The sequence below is a fragment of the Brassica rapa genome, chromosome A05 (assembly GCF_000309985.2).
Source record: "Brassica rapa cultivar Chiifu-401-42 chromosome A05, CAAS_Brap_v3.01, whole genome shotgun sequence".
Classification (NCBI taxonomy): Eukaryota; Viridiplantae; Streptophyta; class Magnoliopsida; order Brassicales; family Brassicaceae; genus Brassica; species Brassica rapa.
In genome coordinates, this window is record NC_024799.2 from 6,068,020 (window position 1) to 6,085,268 (window position 17,249).

Genomic DNA, 17,249 nt, shown 5'->3' on the forward strand with positions numbered 1-17,249 from the left:
ATTGATTTATAACAATATTATAGTACTAATTACGAAATTAACTAATGTGTTATTTTATAAAAATATTTAAAATTTTAAGTAAGATTTTGTTAGATTCTTTTCAACAGATTTTGTTATAATTAAAAAATAATAAAATTGAATTTATAGTTGCTTATTACTAATGTAAATAATCAAATATGTCATATTAACAAATTCTTTAAGTGGTCATATTATGACTTGTTAATATTAGATAAAAATAGGATCCTAAATTAATAGATTAGATATATTAGTTATTTTGGGATTTAGTATAAAAAATATTCAAAATAACTGGAAATATCCAAAAAAATCAGAATAACCAAAGAAAATGTTTGAAATAGCCAAAAATACAAAACTTCAGAAATTTAAATATTTGCTAGTTCTTCATCCAAATTTCCAGACCGAACCAATTTTCATATTAATTTTAATACTTGGTCATATAATATTTAAATTTATATGTTAGATTATCTTTATTTGCTAATGTTAGAGAATTTAAGATATATTGGAGTTTAATCTTGTACATAATTTAAATGTATTTCCCAAAACCTACTAGGATTTTAATTGAACCGAAACTAAAATTTATAAATATCATAATAAAGCCTAAATTTTCAGTTCTTGAAAACTCGAAACCCAAAATCTAAGTAGTCTCAAACCGAATCCAAACGAATATCCAAACGTCCATCTATAGTTTTACCTTTTTGAGTAACTCAAACATCTCAACGCCCAACATAGTGCGTTAACCATGAAATTGGTTTTTGTTAATTATAAAGTTTCATCGTTTTTATTTCCCTCCATGGATTACTATGTTCACTCTCTATATTCAAATAAAGATTTATTTATTATATTATTTCCGATTCATTTCTATATATTTTTAAAAAATAATCAAACTCTATTATATTTGTGATTTATTCCAATGTATACATTTATAATAAAGTTCTTATATTTTAGAAAATAGTTATATATTTTATATTTAGTTTTGGAATTAAATTATTAACACATAATATAACATATTTATTTTATAGATTGTCGTTTGGATTTCATTTTGGTTTGTTTTATTAATAAACTTTACTAAGTATATTTGGGCTATTTTGACAATATTCGATAAACCGGGCCGAGAGAAAAAGTTCCAAATGGACCTTACTAAAAACCGATTAAGCCCATACTATAACTGATTAGTCCGGGAAAAATAACATCCGCATGTATAAATATCATTCTATCATTCTAACGACTTTTTAAAATTTTAAGTTACTTTTTTAAGATAAACATTTAATAAACGATTTTCTTCTATGTTTTTCAATGTTCTTCATTACAATTAGATCGTCAACCGATCTTCAAAATCAAGAGATTGAAAGCTACATATGTTATGCATGTTTCTCAAACCTCAATAACATTACCTCAGCTGATCAATGAATATATCATGTTTCTATATCATTCAACTCAAAACCTCTTGGTAATCACAGCTAATGAAAAGTTAATCAGGCCACTAGTACATATGAAGATTGAAAAGGGGATATATCTGATAAAAGGGGATGTAAATCAAATTAGTTCTCCAATATTACGATATCCATTAATGCTAAAACTTTATTGATTAATTTCAGTGTCAAATCTGTGTAATAAAGGACAAAGTAACAGCCTCATGATAGCCGCCGCAGAGCCACGAAAATAAAAGTGTACGAAAATTCTTTACTCGTAGGAGTAAAAAAAAACATAACTGACTCACTTTCGCGTCAAAACATTGGATCGTGAGACATATAGCTAAGGAAAAAAACACACATGTAGCAGCATCTTTCTTTCACTTACTCTCATACACATACGTCGCGCTGACCTAGTTACGTTACTCGGATCGCTGACGTGTACGGTCTAGATTAAACTGAACATTCAACTAGATTCTCCTCGTCGCTTATAATTAACATCTAATCTCTCTCTCTCTCCTTTCGTCATTATATTTTTTTTTTTACAATCTCTCAAGCTCGTCGGCGTCGGGAGAAAAAAAAACAAAATCTCAAAATTGGATCTGGATTTGAAAAAAAAAAAGCAAAAGAGATTTGAAAATCTCCGATCGAGAATTTGAATTTGAATTTCTTAACTTGAAACCTCTGTTTCTTTTTTGAATCAACGGATTAAAACCCTAATTTTCCGTTATTGAGATCGAATGGGGAACGATGAGGATTTGATTGTGTTGGCGGCGGGTGTGGAGGATGGAGAGATCGCTGCTGCGTCGGGGAACAATCCGATTGAAGTTAGGCAGAGTACGGTGGCTGATGGCGGAGATGTCGATGTTGGCGCTGTGGCCGGAGGAGGAAGAGGAGGAGGATTTGACGGCAATTCTAGGGTTTGGACAATGCGTGATTTGATGACGAAGTATCCTGAGTACCGCGGATACGCGAACTCGGGTTTGTCGAACTTCGCTTGGGCGCAAGCTGTGCAGAACAAGCCGCTGAGTGAAGGTTTGGGGAAGGAGTATGAGAGGAGAGAGAGTGGTGATAAGATTGTGATTGAAGACAGTGATGATGAGAAGGAGGAAGGAGAGTTGGAGGAAGGGGAGATTGATTTGGACTCTGGTTCAACAAGAGATGATGAGATGGAAAATGAGTCTCTTGTTGTCTTGACAAGTGTTGCTGACGAAGTGGAAGATGATAGGGTTCGGAAGGAGAGAGAGTTGGAGAGTAAAGTGAAAATGATCCGTGATGTGTTGGAGAGTACGTCCTTGGTTCAAGCGCAGATGTAAGTCGTGAACGATGGGTCTCAGTTACTTGATGATGATGACGAAAAATAAAACCTTTTGGTGTAGTTTTGATGGATTGATTTTGTTTGTTTCAGAGCATTTGAAGGAGTGTGTTCCAGACTTTTGGGTGCTTTGGAGTCTTTGCGAGAGCTTGTTTCTGACAATGATGATTTTCCGAAGAGGGATACTTTAATGCAATTGTCATTTGCTTCTCTTCAGACCATCAACTCTGTATGGCTGCTCAAGATTTGTCGGCTTGACTCTTCTACTTGAATGCTCTGTTGTCCTATGTCTGACATTCATGATTCTAATCTCTTATCATTTTTGCAGGTGTTTACCTCCATGAACAATATGTCCAAGGAGCTTAATAAGGATACTATGTCAAGGTTATTTATAAAAAAACTTTAATTGAACATGTGGGAATCGTTGGATTGCTAACTTTTTTTTTTTTGGGAATTCTTGTGCAGATTGGTATCTCTGGTAAATGACCATTGTTCCAGGTTTCTCTCATCTAACCAGAGAATTGAGGTGTGTTCTTTCGGCTTCACTTGTCTCAAACGTGCCTTCGTTCTTACATAAGTATCTGTCCTGGTTTTGCAGATAGAGTCCATGAATCAAAATTTAAGACGTTCTGCTATTCCACTTAACGTTGGAGCCAGCAGTGAGGAGAATGTTAACCGAATGACTCAGACAAGTAATGGTGATTTGTTTCCTGCAAAGAATCTGTCTACAGAAGGTACCCGTAGAGGAGCCTTCTACGCAAGAAGCAGGCTGCCTCTGCTAGACCTTCATAAGGACCATGATGCAGACAGCCTTCCATCGCCCACAAGGGAAACAACACCAAGTTTACCCGTAAATGGTCGCCATATGATGGTTAGACCAGGTTTCCCCTTTGGTAAAGAGGGCCAAACGAGTGAAGGTGCCAAAGTCCATCATCCATATGAGAGTGAGGCCCTTAAAGCAGTTTCGAATTACCAGAAAAAATTTGGAGTTAATTCATTATTTAAATCAGATGACCTTCCAAGCCCAACACCGTCAGGAGAACCTAATGAAGGCAATGGAGGCACTGGTGGCGAAGTTTCTAGTTCTGTTGTTGCCAGTACAAAGCCGGGTACTCTCATGACTTATGGGCAAGACGTTCCTCTCCCCTCCACTTTTAGTTCTAGAAGCATGCCTGTTGCAAATGCTGTATCTAGCAGCACTGTTCCACCACATCCTTTGTCCATTTACGGTATGTCTGCACCAACTGGTGCAACTCAAACAGTTGTTGCATCTGATCAGACAGTGAAACCTTCTGCAAAGAGTCGAGATCCAAGACTACGGCTTGCAAAACCTGATGGTGCCGCCAGTGTAACCATTAGTCCTAGAGTAGTGCCTTCTACAGAATTGGTGAACCAAAGAAAGCAAAAAGCCACCAGTGAACTTTTTATTGATGGGCCTACATGGAAAAGAAAAAAGAGTGATAATGATGCGCAAAAGGCTGCTAATATTGGTGGCTGGCTAGAGGATACAGAATCATCAGGGCACCCAAAACTGGAATCCAAGCCCAGGATGATTGAGACCGGAGTAACATCTATGAAAACAAGTGTTATGCCAACGAATGCTGTCTCTGTGACTCCAAAAGTAACTACGGCAACTTCAACTGAAGCACTGTCATCTCTTTTTAAGGATTTTGCAGAAAACTCTACAATGCTTAATCCTACAATGATTATGAATATCCTTAAAATGGGACAAAGGCAAACGGTACCTGAGAAAGCTCCTCAGAAGCCAGTGGATCCAAGAAGAGCAGCACAACTTCCTGGATCTTCTTCCGTACCACCAGTGGTAGCTCCACCAGTTAGTATACCTGCATCGAATGCGTTACCTGCTAATTTTCCACAGCCAGGAGCGCCTAAGGATGAATCTGGAAGCATTCGCATGAAACCACGTGATCCTCGCCGAATCCTGCTTGGAAGTACTGTTCAAAGAACAGACTCTGTGGCAGAGAAACAGTCCAAACTAAATGACTCCTCCACTCTGAAGGGTAAGACAGAAGTGTTAGAAACACCTTCCCAGCTCGTTCCACGGCAGAGTATTAGCCTGAATGGTACCAGCAACATGAGAGTTTCTGGTGAACCTGTCAGAGGAAAGACACCTGACTTCACCAAAAATCTGAAAAATGTTGCTGATATGTCTGTCTTATCACAACAAGTTGGCAATCCATTAGCAACTACACATGCAGCAGACCTTAAGACAGACAAAGATCAGGAGGAGAGTGCGTCAGTTTCAGCAGCATCAGTAACGGCTGCAGCTGGTCCCACTCGTTCCATGAACAGTTGGGGAGATGTGGAACACCTGTTTGAAGGATATGATGACAAGCAGAGAGTAGCTATCCAAAAAGAGAGAACTCGAAGGTTAGAGGAACAGAAGAAAATGTTTGGATCAAAAAAGCTCTCTCTTGTCTTAGATTTAGACCACACCCTTCTCAACTCAGCTAAGGTTGGTTTGTTTGTTTGTTTATCTCCCACTCTAGTTTGCTTCCTTTTCTTACATTCTTTCTGAAGTTGGCCATTTCTCGTTTTTAGTTTCATGAGGTTGAAACCGCCCATGAGGCGATGTTGAGGAAGAAGGAAGAACAAGATCGTGACAAACCATATAGACATCTCTTTCGCTTCCCCCACATGGGAATGTGGACTAAACTGAGACCAGGGATTTGGAATTTTTTGGAGAAGGTGAGCCAGTGAACAATACTTCATTGCTGTTTTAACTCTGTGTGCAAGACTTCGTTGTAAGTTTTTAACTGTGAGCTTCAGGCTAGCAAGCTGTACGAGTTACATCTTTACACTATGGGCAACAAATTGTACGCTACAGAGATGGCCAAACTGCTTGATCCTGAAGGGGTTCTGTTTAATGGGCGAGTCATATCGAAAGGAGATGATGGAGATCCTCTTGATGGAGATGAAAGAGTACCCAAGAGCAAAGATTTAGAAGGAGTTATGGGCATGGAATCGTCTGTTGTGATCATAGACGACTCTGTCCGAGTGTGGCCTCATAACAAAATGAACTTAATAGTTGTTGAAAGGTATCATCTAACGCACTACGGCTAACATGAGATCGTAACACTGATGATGTGTCTTGTGTTGCAGATATACTTATTTTCCTTGCAGTAGACGGCAGTTTGGGCTTCTTGGTCCTTCTCTTCTTGAGGTAGATTTCGATGAGCGACCTGAGGAAGGCACATTGGCATCTACATTAGCGGTCTGCACTTATATGCACCTTGTTACGTTCTGTTATCAGTTTCAGGTCTTAGAGCATCATCACATGGTTTCACTGTGCAGGTTATTGAGAGAATACATAAAAACTTCTTCTCTCACACTTCACTAGACGAAGCAGATGTGAGGAATATTTTAGCTTCCGAGCAACGGAAGATCTTGGCTGGTTGTCGGATTGTGTTTAGTCGGATATTTCCAGTGGGTGAAGCCAACCCGCAGTTGCATCCCTTGTGGCAGACTGCTGAGCAGTTTGGTGCTGTCTGCACAACACAGGCTGATGAACATATCACTCATGTTGTCACAAACTCTCTCGGAACTGACAAGGTAAAGTCAGCCTACAAAATTTTATTAAAACTGTTGTTGGTCCATTTGCAGATTCTGAATGTGTGTTGTTTAAGCAGGTGAATTGGGCATTAAGCAGGGGTAAATTTGTTGTTCATCCTGGCTGGTAAGAGTCCCTTTATAAAAGATTTTGTAAAACCGTAACTTGTTTTTACTTGTTTGGTAATAGTTTATCATGGTGTCCGAGTGCAGGGTGGAAGCATCAGCGTTTCTGTACCAGAGAGCAAACGAAAGCAATTTTGCCATCAAACCTTAAATACCAAAATGCATTTCCCGCCTGCCAAATATCATCATCCCCACCATATGATTCAATTTGACATTTGTTATGGCCTGAAAACCCCAATAGGTCATATCGGTTTTGATTAGGCAAAGCCCCGGTGGGTACATATGCATTCATTTGCCCCCAGAAAGTGGCAGATTTCATTAAAATGCCAAAAGTACTGGGGGTGACGGGGGTGGGGGATTTAAACAAAACGAACTTCAAGTTGTGTCTACTAACTTTGGGGGGAGGGGGAGGGGGAGGGGGAAGGGGAAATGATCAGTCTTTGGTTATAAAAATATTACACCAGAGAGACCCAGTAGAAAGTGATGATGGGTCAGGATCATGTTCAATTTTGGTCCCTCTTCTGTTGAATGTTGTTGATTCATGACAGAGTCAGGTTTGCTTGTTGTGCTATGTAATGCACTTGTGGGAAGCAAACGTGGCAAAAGACAACGGACAATAAAATGCTTAGTTTAATGACTGAAAAAAAACTTTGATTGAAATGTTCATATGCCTTATTAATCCCCAGAATTAAATGTGGTGGAGAAAGCAAATTCATTGAGACAAGTCAATCTCGTTATTGCTTGACCAAGTTAGTCATAATAGAGCCTTTTGACCTAGAAAAGACTTCAATCTCTCTAACTTTATGCTCAACTCGGGTTTAGGTTAATGAGACAATATGGGAATCAGCTCATCGACTAAGAAAATTGGTGAAAATCATAATATATGTATATCAAAGTTAAACTTTCCTCTGCTCCGCGGGTTAAGAACTTAAGAAGAACGTCAAGGTTAAGCCCTCCTTTTGACCTTAAGAAAGAAAGAAAATAGATTACCGTCATTGTAAGATAAACATCAAATTTTAATGTATTAATTGGTAAAAGTTCAATGTGAATGTGAATCTACATATATAAAAGATGACAATATCAATCTGTCCACCCTAAAAGATTGAGACATGATGATGTTGCAAGTTTTGTTGGGGAGAGTAGGTTTACCAATCTGGCAACGATAATGTGGATATAAGCTTTTTAAGAATGGCTTCATGAGCAAAAACCACATAAGCTTTGGTTTCATATAAAGGTCTGTATATGATTGTTCATTATACATTTTCAAAAGTTATTTCGAAACTAATTTTTATGTGTTTTTAGTTACAGTTTGGCTCGGTTTTATTGAGTTAAAAGTTCAACTAGTTCTGTTTTTGGAGATGTGTCATCTGAACAGATTCTATCCATCTTGATTCTTAGTAGATTGTTAATAAATGAAGTTCCCTATGGAGAACTAGAAACATAACAAGAGCTTGAGAAGAATACTAGTCATTTCTAAAAAAATTCTTGTAAGCAACATTTACAGTTGATGATTCTCTTTTGTATTCGTACATTGGACTAATGTCTTGATTTAACAAATACATAAAGTTAGTGTTCTATTTAGTAAAGGGTCATTCTAAGTGGATTTGGATGTCTCCTAGCTTATCATTAAAATAATCAATATATATGACCCATATTGTTGATATATATTTTGATATAGAAGAGAAAAAAGGAGGGGACAAAAGGTACAAAATTGGTTGAAACCCTAAATGAGAAGTGGGTGTGATAGGCATGCGGCTCTTTGATTGATTTCCATTCCCCACCACAATCATATACACTTTTGCACCATTCCCCGAATCCTAATAAAACAAGCCTTTGTTACTATTGGAGAACATAACACATTTTTTTTTTGGAACTTTTTTTTTTTTTTTTGGAACTTGGAGAACATAACACATATTATTGATTTCTTATTCTGTTAATGAACTTTTCTTCCAAAGTTTCAGACCCTTTCCTGTTTGACCTAGTTAACAGTCTTTCTACAAAAGTGAGGTGTGATAGGAATATAAGATTGAACGCATTAACTCTCAACATATGGGTATTGTTTTTTATGTGTGATTTACTGTTTACTATAAACTTAACTGAAAATGAAGCATATTTTGTTCACATAGAAATATAAAACAAAATTTCCGGCTTAGATTTTACAGATTTAGGGTTCAAATTATACTCAACCTGCTGGAACACTACATCACTATTAAATGGAGTAAACAATAATGTTATGATTGGTCAAAGTTGAATTCAACAAAGCTAAGATAGCACCATTTAACGCAGGTAATTAGGAAAGTTCAAAGTCAAGACACCTTGAGAATGAAGGTAGAAAATGCAACAAAAGTTTGACTAACAAAAGCGGTCGGGACATATTGATTTGGTCCCCATCACGTTTTGATTCGGTGAGGTAAGTGTAGAACAGGAGATTGAACACATCTTCTTTTTATAGATTTTACCATCCCACCAAAATGTTGTGAGCGTACTTTTTACAAAGACTTGTAGTTAGTCTCGGTCTAACAGCTTAATTTTTTCATAATGCCATACATTTAAATAAATGTTTGTGTTTTATTCTTTATATACATATTTTATAATGTTCTATATATACAACTAAAATTGTCGAATGTAATGCCTTAAACAACCGGTTTATTTGCCTATGCTCCAAACCGGACTTGTTGTAGTGAATTGTTATTCGTTTTGAAAGGATGCGGTTCAATTTGCAAATGAAGGATAGACGAGAGACGTTAAGACTTAAGAGGGTGTGGATGGGGCGTCAACACTGTTCTACACCACATCTTTTTCTCTATAATTTTCTCAAATCTTTGGTCTCATTTACATGAGTTGTTTCTATCTACCATAGTAGTACCATGCGTAGAAAAAAATAGGACCACATCCATGTCCTTCCTAACTTTTTTCTGATTTTATTTATAAAATGAGAGGAATTGAATAAAGAAATTTAACAACAATGATAAAAGGACAACATGACTTTTTGTGGTTTGAGTGAAGTCCAGCCACGCTAAGCTCCATTTGCTGATCACATCATCAACCGTTTCTCATTGTTTATTCATGTTCGTTGTGAAAAGTTAATTGCAAATTTCTATGCAATAAAAAGGTTGAATCATTCATAATTTAGGAACGCTCCTGCATATGTTAGTTACTACTACTACTTCAACATATGCTGAAACAATAAAATAATATACAAATATTATTGGATATCTCAAAACTCCAAGCCAATAATTTCTCAAATGAGAGTTCTCTGATCAAATACCAATTTAGAAAGCTTTCTATAATGCTACTTATTTAGTTATTTTTGTTATTTGCCACAACCTCATTAATTATATAATTTTACCTTCCATAATACAGCTAATGATATATATATATATATATATATATATATATATATATATATACAAATCTAAACTACTGGTAGCTTTTTTTTTTGTCTGGTTAATTATGCTATTACAAATTATGAGAAACATTACATAGACGATATTATAGCCGACAATTCTACCTGCCTTATGAGGATTCACACCTGACTGCATCACCCTGAGTAGCCCTACGAGATCCATTCCTGACGGTACTCCTTGCGCCATGCTGAAGATCTCTTGTAAGCATTTTCTCTAAATTTTCTGCATAATTCGCCTTCTCCGGGAATTGAAACCCAGACCTCTTCCTGTAGAAATTGCGTTGTCTGGGGTTTGAACCCCAGACCTGGGTGTAGAAGCCTTTAAACCTTGACCACTAGGCCACGGTGCTTCCACAAAACTACTGGTAGCTAATGTGAGGATAATGAATAGCTCAATACTATAATATATAGCTTGTTATGTAATAGTTACATACATGCGGAAATGTTAACGTGCAACTCACTGCATCAGTACTCGACAAAGATTATAAAAACCATGACAAAAAAAAGTTAATAAGAAATAACTTACCTGTAAATCACGCGGCTTACGGCTTTTTCAGAGAAGAAAATATTTACATAATACTCGATATTAACAACAAAAAGATATGAAAAGGTGATTTCCTGATATAAATGCCGTACCAAATGAGAAAAAAAAAGCCAGAACCAAAAGTCATCTTCTATTCTCTACTGACTTAGACAAGAAACACAATGTCTCACTTGCAATGCCTAACAATGGTGACTTGCCTTATTCTACTTCAAGCTCTGACTTTAGTGAGCTCCACTGTTATGTCCCGGGCTGACCGGATCACCAGCTTACCCGGTCAACCCAAGGTAGTGTTTCAGCAGTACTCTGGTTATGTCTCTATAGACGAGAAGAAACAGAGAGCTCTGTTTTACTACTTGGCTGAAGCAGAAACCAAACCTATATCTAAGCCTCTCGTCCTTTGGCTCAATGGAGGTTAGTAGTTGAATCTTTTACTAAAAACCCAAATTCAAAATTAAGAATCTTTCATCTTCTTTATTACACTTTGAAAAACTAAAGATTAGAATCTTTCATACAGGACCTGGATGTTCATCACTAGGTGTTGGTGCATTCTCTGAGAATGGACCCTTTAGACCAAAAGGATCAGTCTTGGTGAGGAATCAGCATAGCTGGAATCATGGTAAAAGTCTTTATATATACTTTAGAATTTTTCACATCTCTGTTCAAGAAATATAATTGTATTAAACTGAGTTCTTTAATTATGCAGAGGCTAATATGTTGTATCTGGAAACACCTGTTGGAGTTGGATTCTCATATGCAACCGAGAGCTCCTCGTATGAGGGTGTAAACGATAAGATCACTGGTAACAATCACAGATGAGTTTAGTTTTCTTGTGATGATGATAATGGGGTGCATGCGATATGTTGCTTGTTAGATCACTTTCTACAGGAAAATAATGTTATAAATATACTTCCCATTAAAAACAGATACAGCTTTTTTCTATGTTTGTTCTTTCTCAGTCTGACAAAAAGTAGATAAAGGTTCGAGCTTTTTGCAGAATCCAGATCGCATCTGAAGAAATTATTCTCTTCTTGTTTGTCTTGACATATCAGACATTCTAATCTTTGTCTTTATGTGGCATTTTTCTTGAAACAAAATTTTACAGCAAAAGACAATCTTGTGTTCTTGCAAAAATGGTTCAAAAGATTCCCTCAATACCTCAACAGAAGTCTCTTCATCACTGGTGAAAGTTATGCTGGTAAAAGTTTACTCTATCTCTATGTTGAACTTTATAGTTAAATGTATTAGTGTTACAAAAAAAAAAGTATTAATTACATATGAAATTTGTTAGGTCATTATGTTCCTCAGTTGGCTCAGCTTATGATTCAGTACAACAAGAAGCACCATTTGTTTAATCTCAAAGGCATTGCTGTGAGTTTTTTCATTCATAAAATCATACCCGTCTTTGTGATTGTTAACCGGTTTTTGTTTTTTTTTTTAATTGAATTCTTGGTTTCGTAGCTTGGCAATCCGGTGTTGGAGTTCTCTACCGATTTCAACTCACGAGCAGAGTATTTCTGGTCTCATGGGTTGATATCGGATCCAACTTACAAAATGTTCACATCTTATTGTAATTACTCACGGTTTGTGAGTGAGTACTATAGAGGAGAAGTCTCAAGTATGTGCTCTAAAGTTATGAGTCAAGTTAGCACTGAAACAAGCAGATTCGTTGACAAGTATGATGTTACTCTTGACTTATGCATTCCCTCAGTGCTATCTCAATCCAAAGTAGTTAGCCCTCAAGTGAGTTCATAAACCAATAATATTAAAAAAAAAAAAAACTCTTTTTTTGTACATGAACATATACTGATTTTTTTTCTTTATATTGTTTAGCAAGTTGGAGAGACGGTGGATGTGTGTGTAGAAGACGAGACGGTTAACTATCTAAACCGGAGAGATGTGCAGAAAGCTCTCCATGCTCGGCTTGTCGGAACTCGCAAATGGGCCGTGTGCAGCAAGTAACATCACTTTTGCTGGATTTTAATCTTAAATTGTTTTTAGTCCCGTTGATTCGCTTTTTTTATAAAATTTATTGTGATGATGACGACAGTGTGCTGGACTACGAACTACTTGATGTGGAAGTACCGACGATAAATGTTGTAGGAAGTCTTATCAAAGCTGGAGTTCCAGTTCTTGTCTACAGGTAACTCAAATGGTTTTTTAATGTGACTTGTTGTAAAGTTGTGTTTAACTTGTCTTAATGTGTACTCTTTTGTAATAATAACAGCGGAGATCAAGACTCCGTGATTCCATTAACGGGAAGTAGAACCCTGGTGAAGCGACTGGCTCAACAATTGGGACTGAGTACAACCGTGCCTTATCGTGTTTGGTTCGCAGGACAACAGGTTAGCTTCGGTTTTTCCAATGTTAAAAATTGGAACTGTTTTAAAAGATGCGGAACGTACGTAGTAATTAAGGGTGTGGTGTTATAGGTTGGTGGGTGGACTCAGGTTTATGGGAACGTATTGGCGTTTGCAACGGTGAGAGGAGCGGCCCACGAGGTACCGTTCTCGCAGCCCGAGAGATCACTTGTGTTGTTCAAGGCCTTCTTGGGTGGTAATCCTCTCCCTGAAGAATTCTGATGTTATTTCCATTTTCTGAGCTTGTAAGTAAAACATTATTACATCTTTTGGTGAAAAATATTCCAAAAAAGGTTATCCATTTGATTATGGTGGTAAAAGGAAAATACTTGAAAATGTTGTTTTCGTGACATTAGGTTTCGATCGATCCCAAAAAGAAATGTATTGATTATCTAAATTGATCAGACCATAGATGCAATAACTATTTAAAACTTTTTAAAAAGCTCAGAAGTCCATGTTTCATAAACAAAACAAGAAAATGATTTGCTCAATACAACTAACACTTAAAAAGGATCAAAAGTAGATTAGCATAGAGAGAGATTTCTCATGTAGAGAATTAGTGACGCCTTGGAAAGCAACACCGTTAACGTTCCGCAAACCAGCAACAACATAACGAGGTAAAACTGCATCATTCCAAAACCCAAAGATAGTAATATAAATGATTTGCTTAAAGAACACTTATATTTCCATCTTTTATGGCTTTATCAAATTGAGTAGATTTACATTACGAGACATAATTATTCATAATGTTATTTCTAAATAGAAACCAAAATTTATGTCAACACATTCAAGCAAACAAAAAAAAGGACCTAGAACAACCTTGAGATCGACCACTAAACGATGGAAAGGAGACTAAAACAACTAGGGACCTAGGCCCAAAAATGGTGGAATCAAGATTTGAAGTTACCAGGTTCTAAGAAAAGGAAAGCAACCCTCATATTCTCCTTCTCCGTAGTATTCATCTCTAAATGGACGTAGTGGCGGTGGATGTAGCTGACCGTAGCCACTGTAGTAGTCTTGAAACCTCGTCCTGGTTGGTGGATAAGGTGGTGGTGGAGCCTCCACTATTGGTGGGTATAGTGGCGATCGACGGACCTGCAAAATTGATACAAAATATAAACGCATGCATGTTGTTTATCATTTAATTTTGCTAAGTGTCATATAAAAATATAATAAATTTACCAAGAAGAAAAGGAAATTATAAAAACAAATGTGACTTGATCATTGAGAGTTGCCTTGTGGTTGATTTAGCTCATGAGAAACATGATAATATGTCATTGTGAAGATTTAGATTCGTAACTCGTTTCGCAATGTAAACTGGAAAGTTCAAAGAACATTAATTCAGAAAACTGATAATTTGAAAAGATATTCAGAACATACACGACATTCTTCTGTCTATTCTCATTTCTTCTTTAATTTTAGGAAACTAATCTGATTAAAAGTGATCTTGAACAAAACCGAAGTTGGCTTTGTTGAGGGAAAGGCACTTGGCAATTGTGGTGTATTTGACGTGTTGGCTTTAAAAGAATTACTGAACATATATTTTTCAATCATTTGAAAGCTAAATAATATATACATATTAACCATTTATACTTTGGAGATCATAGATGAATATGACGGTTCTGGTTGGCTTGCAACAGTGTGACGAGCTACTTGGCATTTTGATCCAGTTTAATTCGAATTGAGTCGGTGCCTTCCGATTGGGCTTGAATTTAAAATTACAAAGTCTTCTCCTTCTTTTTTTTTTTGTTGTCAACCCTCTCCTTTCTATCTACTAGCTTTTTGTTCCAGTTAATAATTTGTAATTTTTTGTTTCCACAAATTATTAAATTTTATAAGGATTTTGATGCTACAAAAAATTAAAAACCATGAAATGTGGAGTCACATGTCGCAATCATTATGATTAGCACTCATCTTCATCATTTAAGAGGTGGGCGCGATTCCTCAGGGCTCAATTTCATTGACCAACTTTAATGCAACACTTGTTTATAAACATTCCTCAACATTATTATTATCTTTTCAATAAAGGCAAACACAACACAATTCTCACCTCAATGCTAGTACATTTTAACTTTTAACGTCTGAAATATTGCCATTGAAACTCAGTTGTTAATGCCCCACTCACAAGAGAATTAACCATTAAGTTACAACAATATAAGATTAAAGAAAGAAAGAGAAAACCTAATTAAGCAAATTCTCATCTGAATAAAAAGGGCAATTAAAGAAAAAGAAGTGGAAATAACGAGAGGGACGTTTCAAGGAGAGGCAGAATGAGGTCGATCAAAGTGAACAAGCTGTGCAGCACATTTGGGGCAGTCCTCGACAAGCTTAGGAACCATGAAGTACATGAAACAAGCTTTGCATCCAGCAACAACAAGCACAGCTTCCTCTTCCTCTTCTTCTTCTTCTTCTTCATCCTCCTCCTCTTCCTCTTTCTGATTCTCTCTTGATGATGGAGAAGACTCGGATGAAGACTCCTCACTGTCATAATATGAGCTATCTTCTTCTGAGCAAAATGTTCCACATGATTCTCCACTGTCATTATCTGCATTCATCATCACCTTTCTTGGATCCTCTTTCACTCTCATTCCATTTTTCCAGTTTATGTAGTAAATCTCTCCTGTCTAAAGAAAAAGAAACCCACCACTAGATTTGGATCAAAAAGTAAAAGATGTAACTCCTTTCCCATATAAATGCTTTTTATCCTTTTTATTAGTACTCTACTTTTTTATGCACCACCTAAAGTTGTGTTAAGACAAAAAGCTTTGGTCCTAGATCTATAAATAAGCAAATGACTATGTACTTTATACATGTACATATGTAGTAGTATAGCATTGATTTAACAAGAAAGGATACATTTGTTTGCTTGTTTAGAAAAATCATATCTACGAGATGAAAGATTGACTGAAAAAGTATTATAACTATAAATAACTTTGAACTGAGCAATATTTATACGATCTTGGAAACAATTAATGCATCAGAAAAAAACAAGAAGAGCATTAAATAAAAAAGAGTTCTTGTCCCTAATGTACTAAGAAAAATGCATTTAATGCAATCTAAAGTACGAAAACGACACGAGTTCGAAGTTTCTGTAGTGATTAGTTTAACCTAGAGAGCTTAAAAGACAAAAAAAATGAAGAGGAGTAAATCTCATTTGATTTTTTTGTTGTTTACCTTGAGATCAAGACACTGTTCCCAGTGACAAGGAAGAGATATGTGAGAGTTAAGCTCCAGTGTTCTGTCTGAGATCGGAGGAACATGTTCGTTGCTGCTCTCTTCGGTCGTCGTTGACGATCTTCCGAACCTGTCTCCGACTCTTCTTCTCCGATCACTCAGAGAAAAATTTTGCATTGATTTCTCAAGAGATTTTGTTATCGTCTCCATGTTCGGTGCCTTCATCTTCTCCTCTCTCTCCCTCAAGAGTAAAGAAAGAGGAACAACGAGAAGATTGTGATGAGAATATTTTTGAAGAAGAAAACAAAAAACAAAGTGAGAGATTGGCTGTTAGTTCACGCGCGCGGTGAGGGTAAAGCGCGTGGAGATTCGTTGGTTAAAAGAGAAAGTGGACCAGTAACTGTCAGGACACAAAGTGAATACAGAGGTTCGCACTTTGTCTCACGTCCGTGTTACCGTGTTAGTTGAAAAATTCAGGAGTATACGGGACACGCGCGGGGTAGGTGCGTGAAGATATTTAGCTTGCGCGTGTTATTGTATTGGAAGAGAATAAAAGTTTAAATCTTGGGAAGGGTTAAAGTGGCAAACCTGAGAATTTTATTTTTTTGAAAGAAGGGAAAATTCTGTAAATTTGTTTTAAAATTATAATTAAACGTAGGTTTCGAAAAGAATGCCCAGAACATGCTTTGTTCTGTTATTTCATTTTCTTTTTACCCTTGAAAACTTACAAAATTTACATAAACACAGCTCACACTGTATATTGATTGTCTGAACAAAAAACAAAAACTCACAGTATACATTGGCTAGTAAATTTAAAGTATTCGCCCACGGATACTTTTGAAATATTGTTTTGAAAACATGTGAATACTACACTGTTGGCCTCCCGCTTTTACAAAACCAAATTGGATTTCTGGAAATTTTCAGCAACATTTTACGAAAATTTCACCAATTCTGCAAACTGATGTGACGCCTTTTGTCACCGATGCAACTCATGTTGTCGGTTTTTTTACATTGACATCAAAATTAACATTTAACAAAGGCTTGAGGTTTCTTCTTAATTTTGTTTGGTGGCTAATTATATTTGAACAAATGGAACGTTTCATATAGGCAGAGCATTAAGAAAAAACTGAAGGTTTGAGGTTTGGTGCATACACTAAAACTCAATAACAAACACGATGACATTCCTGGGACAGTGCAACTATGCGACAACAAGTATTAACCTAAAAATTGAAACGGATAGGTCATGAAATGGCAATATTAGAGCATCTCCAAAAAGGAATTCTATTTTAAAGTTTCCAAAACTCTATATTTGAAGTTTCAATGTGTTCTT

At 36.4% G+C, this 17,249-nt stretch overlaps 4 protein-coding genes across 4 annotated transcripts in view; 3 read left to right on the forward strand and 1 right to left on the reverse strand.

Moving 5' to 3' along the window:
• Positions 1–17,249, forward strand: part of LOC117134085 — a 905,201-nt gene that overhangs the window by 508,667 nt on the left and 379,285 nt on the right. The gene's annotated exons all lie outside the window — the stretch shown is intronic.
• On the forward strand, positions 20–7,244 carry LOC103867525 (RNA polymerase II C-terminal domain phosphatase-like 3). The gene is made up of 11 exons (XM_009145599.3): positions 20–2,739; positions 2,836–2,971; positions 3,071–3,126; positions 3,208–3,268; positions 3,341–5,218; positions 5,305–5,451; positions 5,533–5,801; positions 5,866–5,977; positions 6,058–6,315; positions 6,393–6,439; positions 6,526–7,244. The coding sequence occupies exons 1-11, from the start codon at positions 2,168–2,170 to the stop codon at positions 6,587–6,589; spliced, it is 3,600 nt and encodes a 1,199-aa protein (XP_009143847.1). The 5' UTR covers positions 20–2,167; the 3' UTR covers positions 6,590–7,244.
• On the forward strand, positions 10,389–13,142 carry LOC103867526 (serine carboxypeptidase-like 46). Its single transcript, XM_009145600.3, has 10 exons — positions 10,389–10,799; positions 10,903–11,004; positions 11,092–11,187; positions 11,491–11,583; positions 11,677–11,756; positions 11,847–12,128; positions 12,219–12,343; positions 12,436–12,528; positions 12,613–12,730; positions 12,818–13,142. Exons 1-10 carry the CDS (start codon positions 10,550–10,552, stop codon positions 12,965–12,967), a joined length of 1,389 nt encoding a protein of 462 aa, XP_009143848.1. The 5' UTR covers positions 10,389–10,549; the 3' UTR covers positions 12,968–13,142.
• On the reverse strand, positions 14,737–16,223 carry LOC103867527 (histone chaperone RTT106). Its single transcript, XM_009145601.3, has 2 exons — positions 15,920–16,223; positions 14,737–15,369 (listed from the first exon to the last, which is right to left on the reverse strand). The coding sequence occupies exons 1-2, from the start codon at positions 16,142–16,144 to the stop codon at positions 15,001–15,003; spliced, it is 594 nt and encodes a 197-aa protein (XP_009143849.1). The 5' UTR covers positions 16,145–16,223; the 3' UTR covers positions 14,737–15,000.

What these genes read in the sequence shown, in the direction of transcription:
- LOC103867525 (XM_009145599.3), top strand. Translation starts at nt 2,168, where the DNA reads ATGGGGAACGATGAGGATTTGATTGTGTTGGCGGCGGGTGTGGAGGAT. An exon ending in CCCTTCTCAACTCAGCTAAG is followed by an intron (nt 5,219 to 5,304) that starts GTTGGTTTGTTT and finishes TCTCGTTTTTAG; the next exon opens with TTTCATGAGGTTGAAACCGC. An exon ending in TTTGTTGTTCATCCTGGCTG is followed by an intron (nt 6,440 to 6,525) that starts GTAAGAGTCCCT and finishes GTCCGAGTGCAG; the next exon opens with GGTGGAAGCATCAGCGTTTC.
- LOC103867526 (XM_009145600.3), top strand. Translation starts at nt 10,550, where the DNA reads ATGTCTCACTTGCAATGCCTAACAATGGTGACTTGCCTTATTCTACTT. An exon ending in TCAGCATAGCTGGAATCATG is followed by an intron (nt 11,005 to 11,091) that starts GTAAAAGTCTTT and finishes TTAATTATGCAG; the next exon opens with AGGCTAATATGTTGTATCTG. An exon ending in CCAAAGTAGTTAGCCCTCAA is followed by an intron (nt 12,129 to 12,218) that starts GTGAGTTCATAA and finishes TATATTGTTTAG; the next exon opens with CAAGTTGGAGAGACGGTGGA.
- LOC103867527 (XM_009145601.3), bottom strand. Translation starts at nt 16,144, where the DNA reads ATGAAGGCACCGAACATGGAGACGATAACAAAATCTCTTGAGAAATCA. An exon ending in AACAGTGTCTTGATCTCAAG is followed by an intron (nt 15,370 to 15,919) that starts GTAAACAACAAA and finishes CTTTTTCTTTAG; the next exon opens with ACAGGAGAGATTTACTACAT.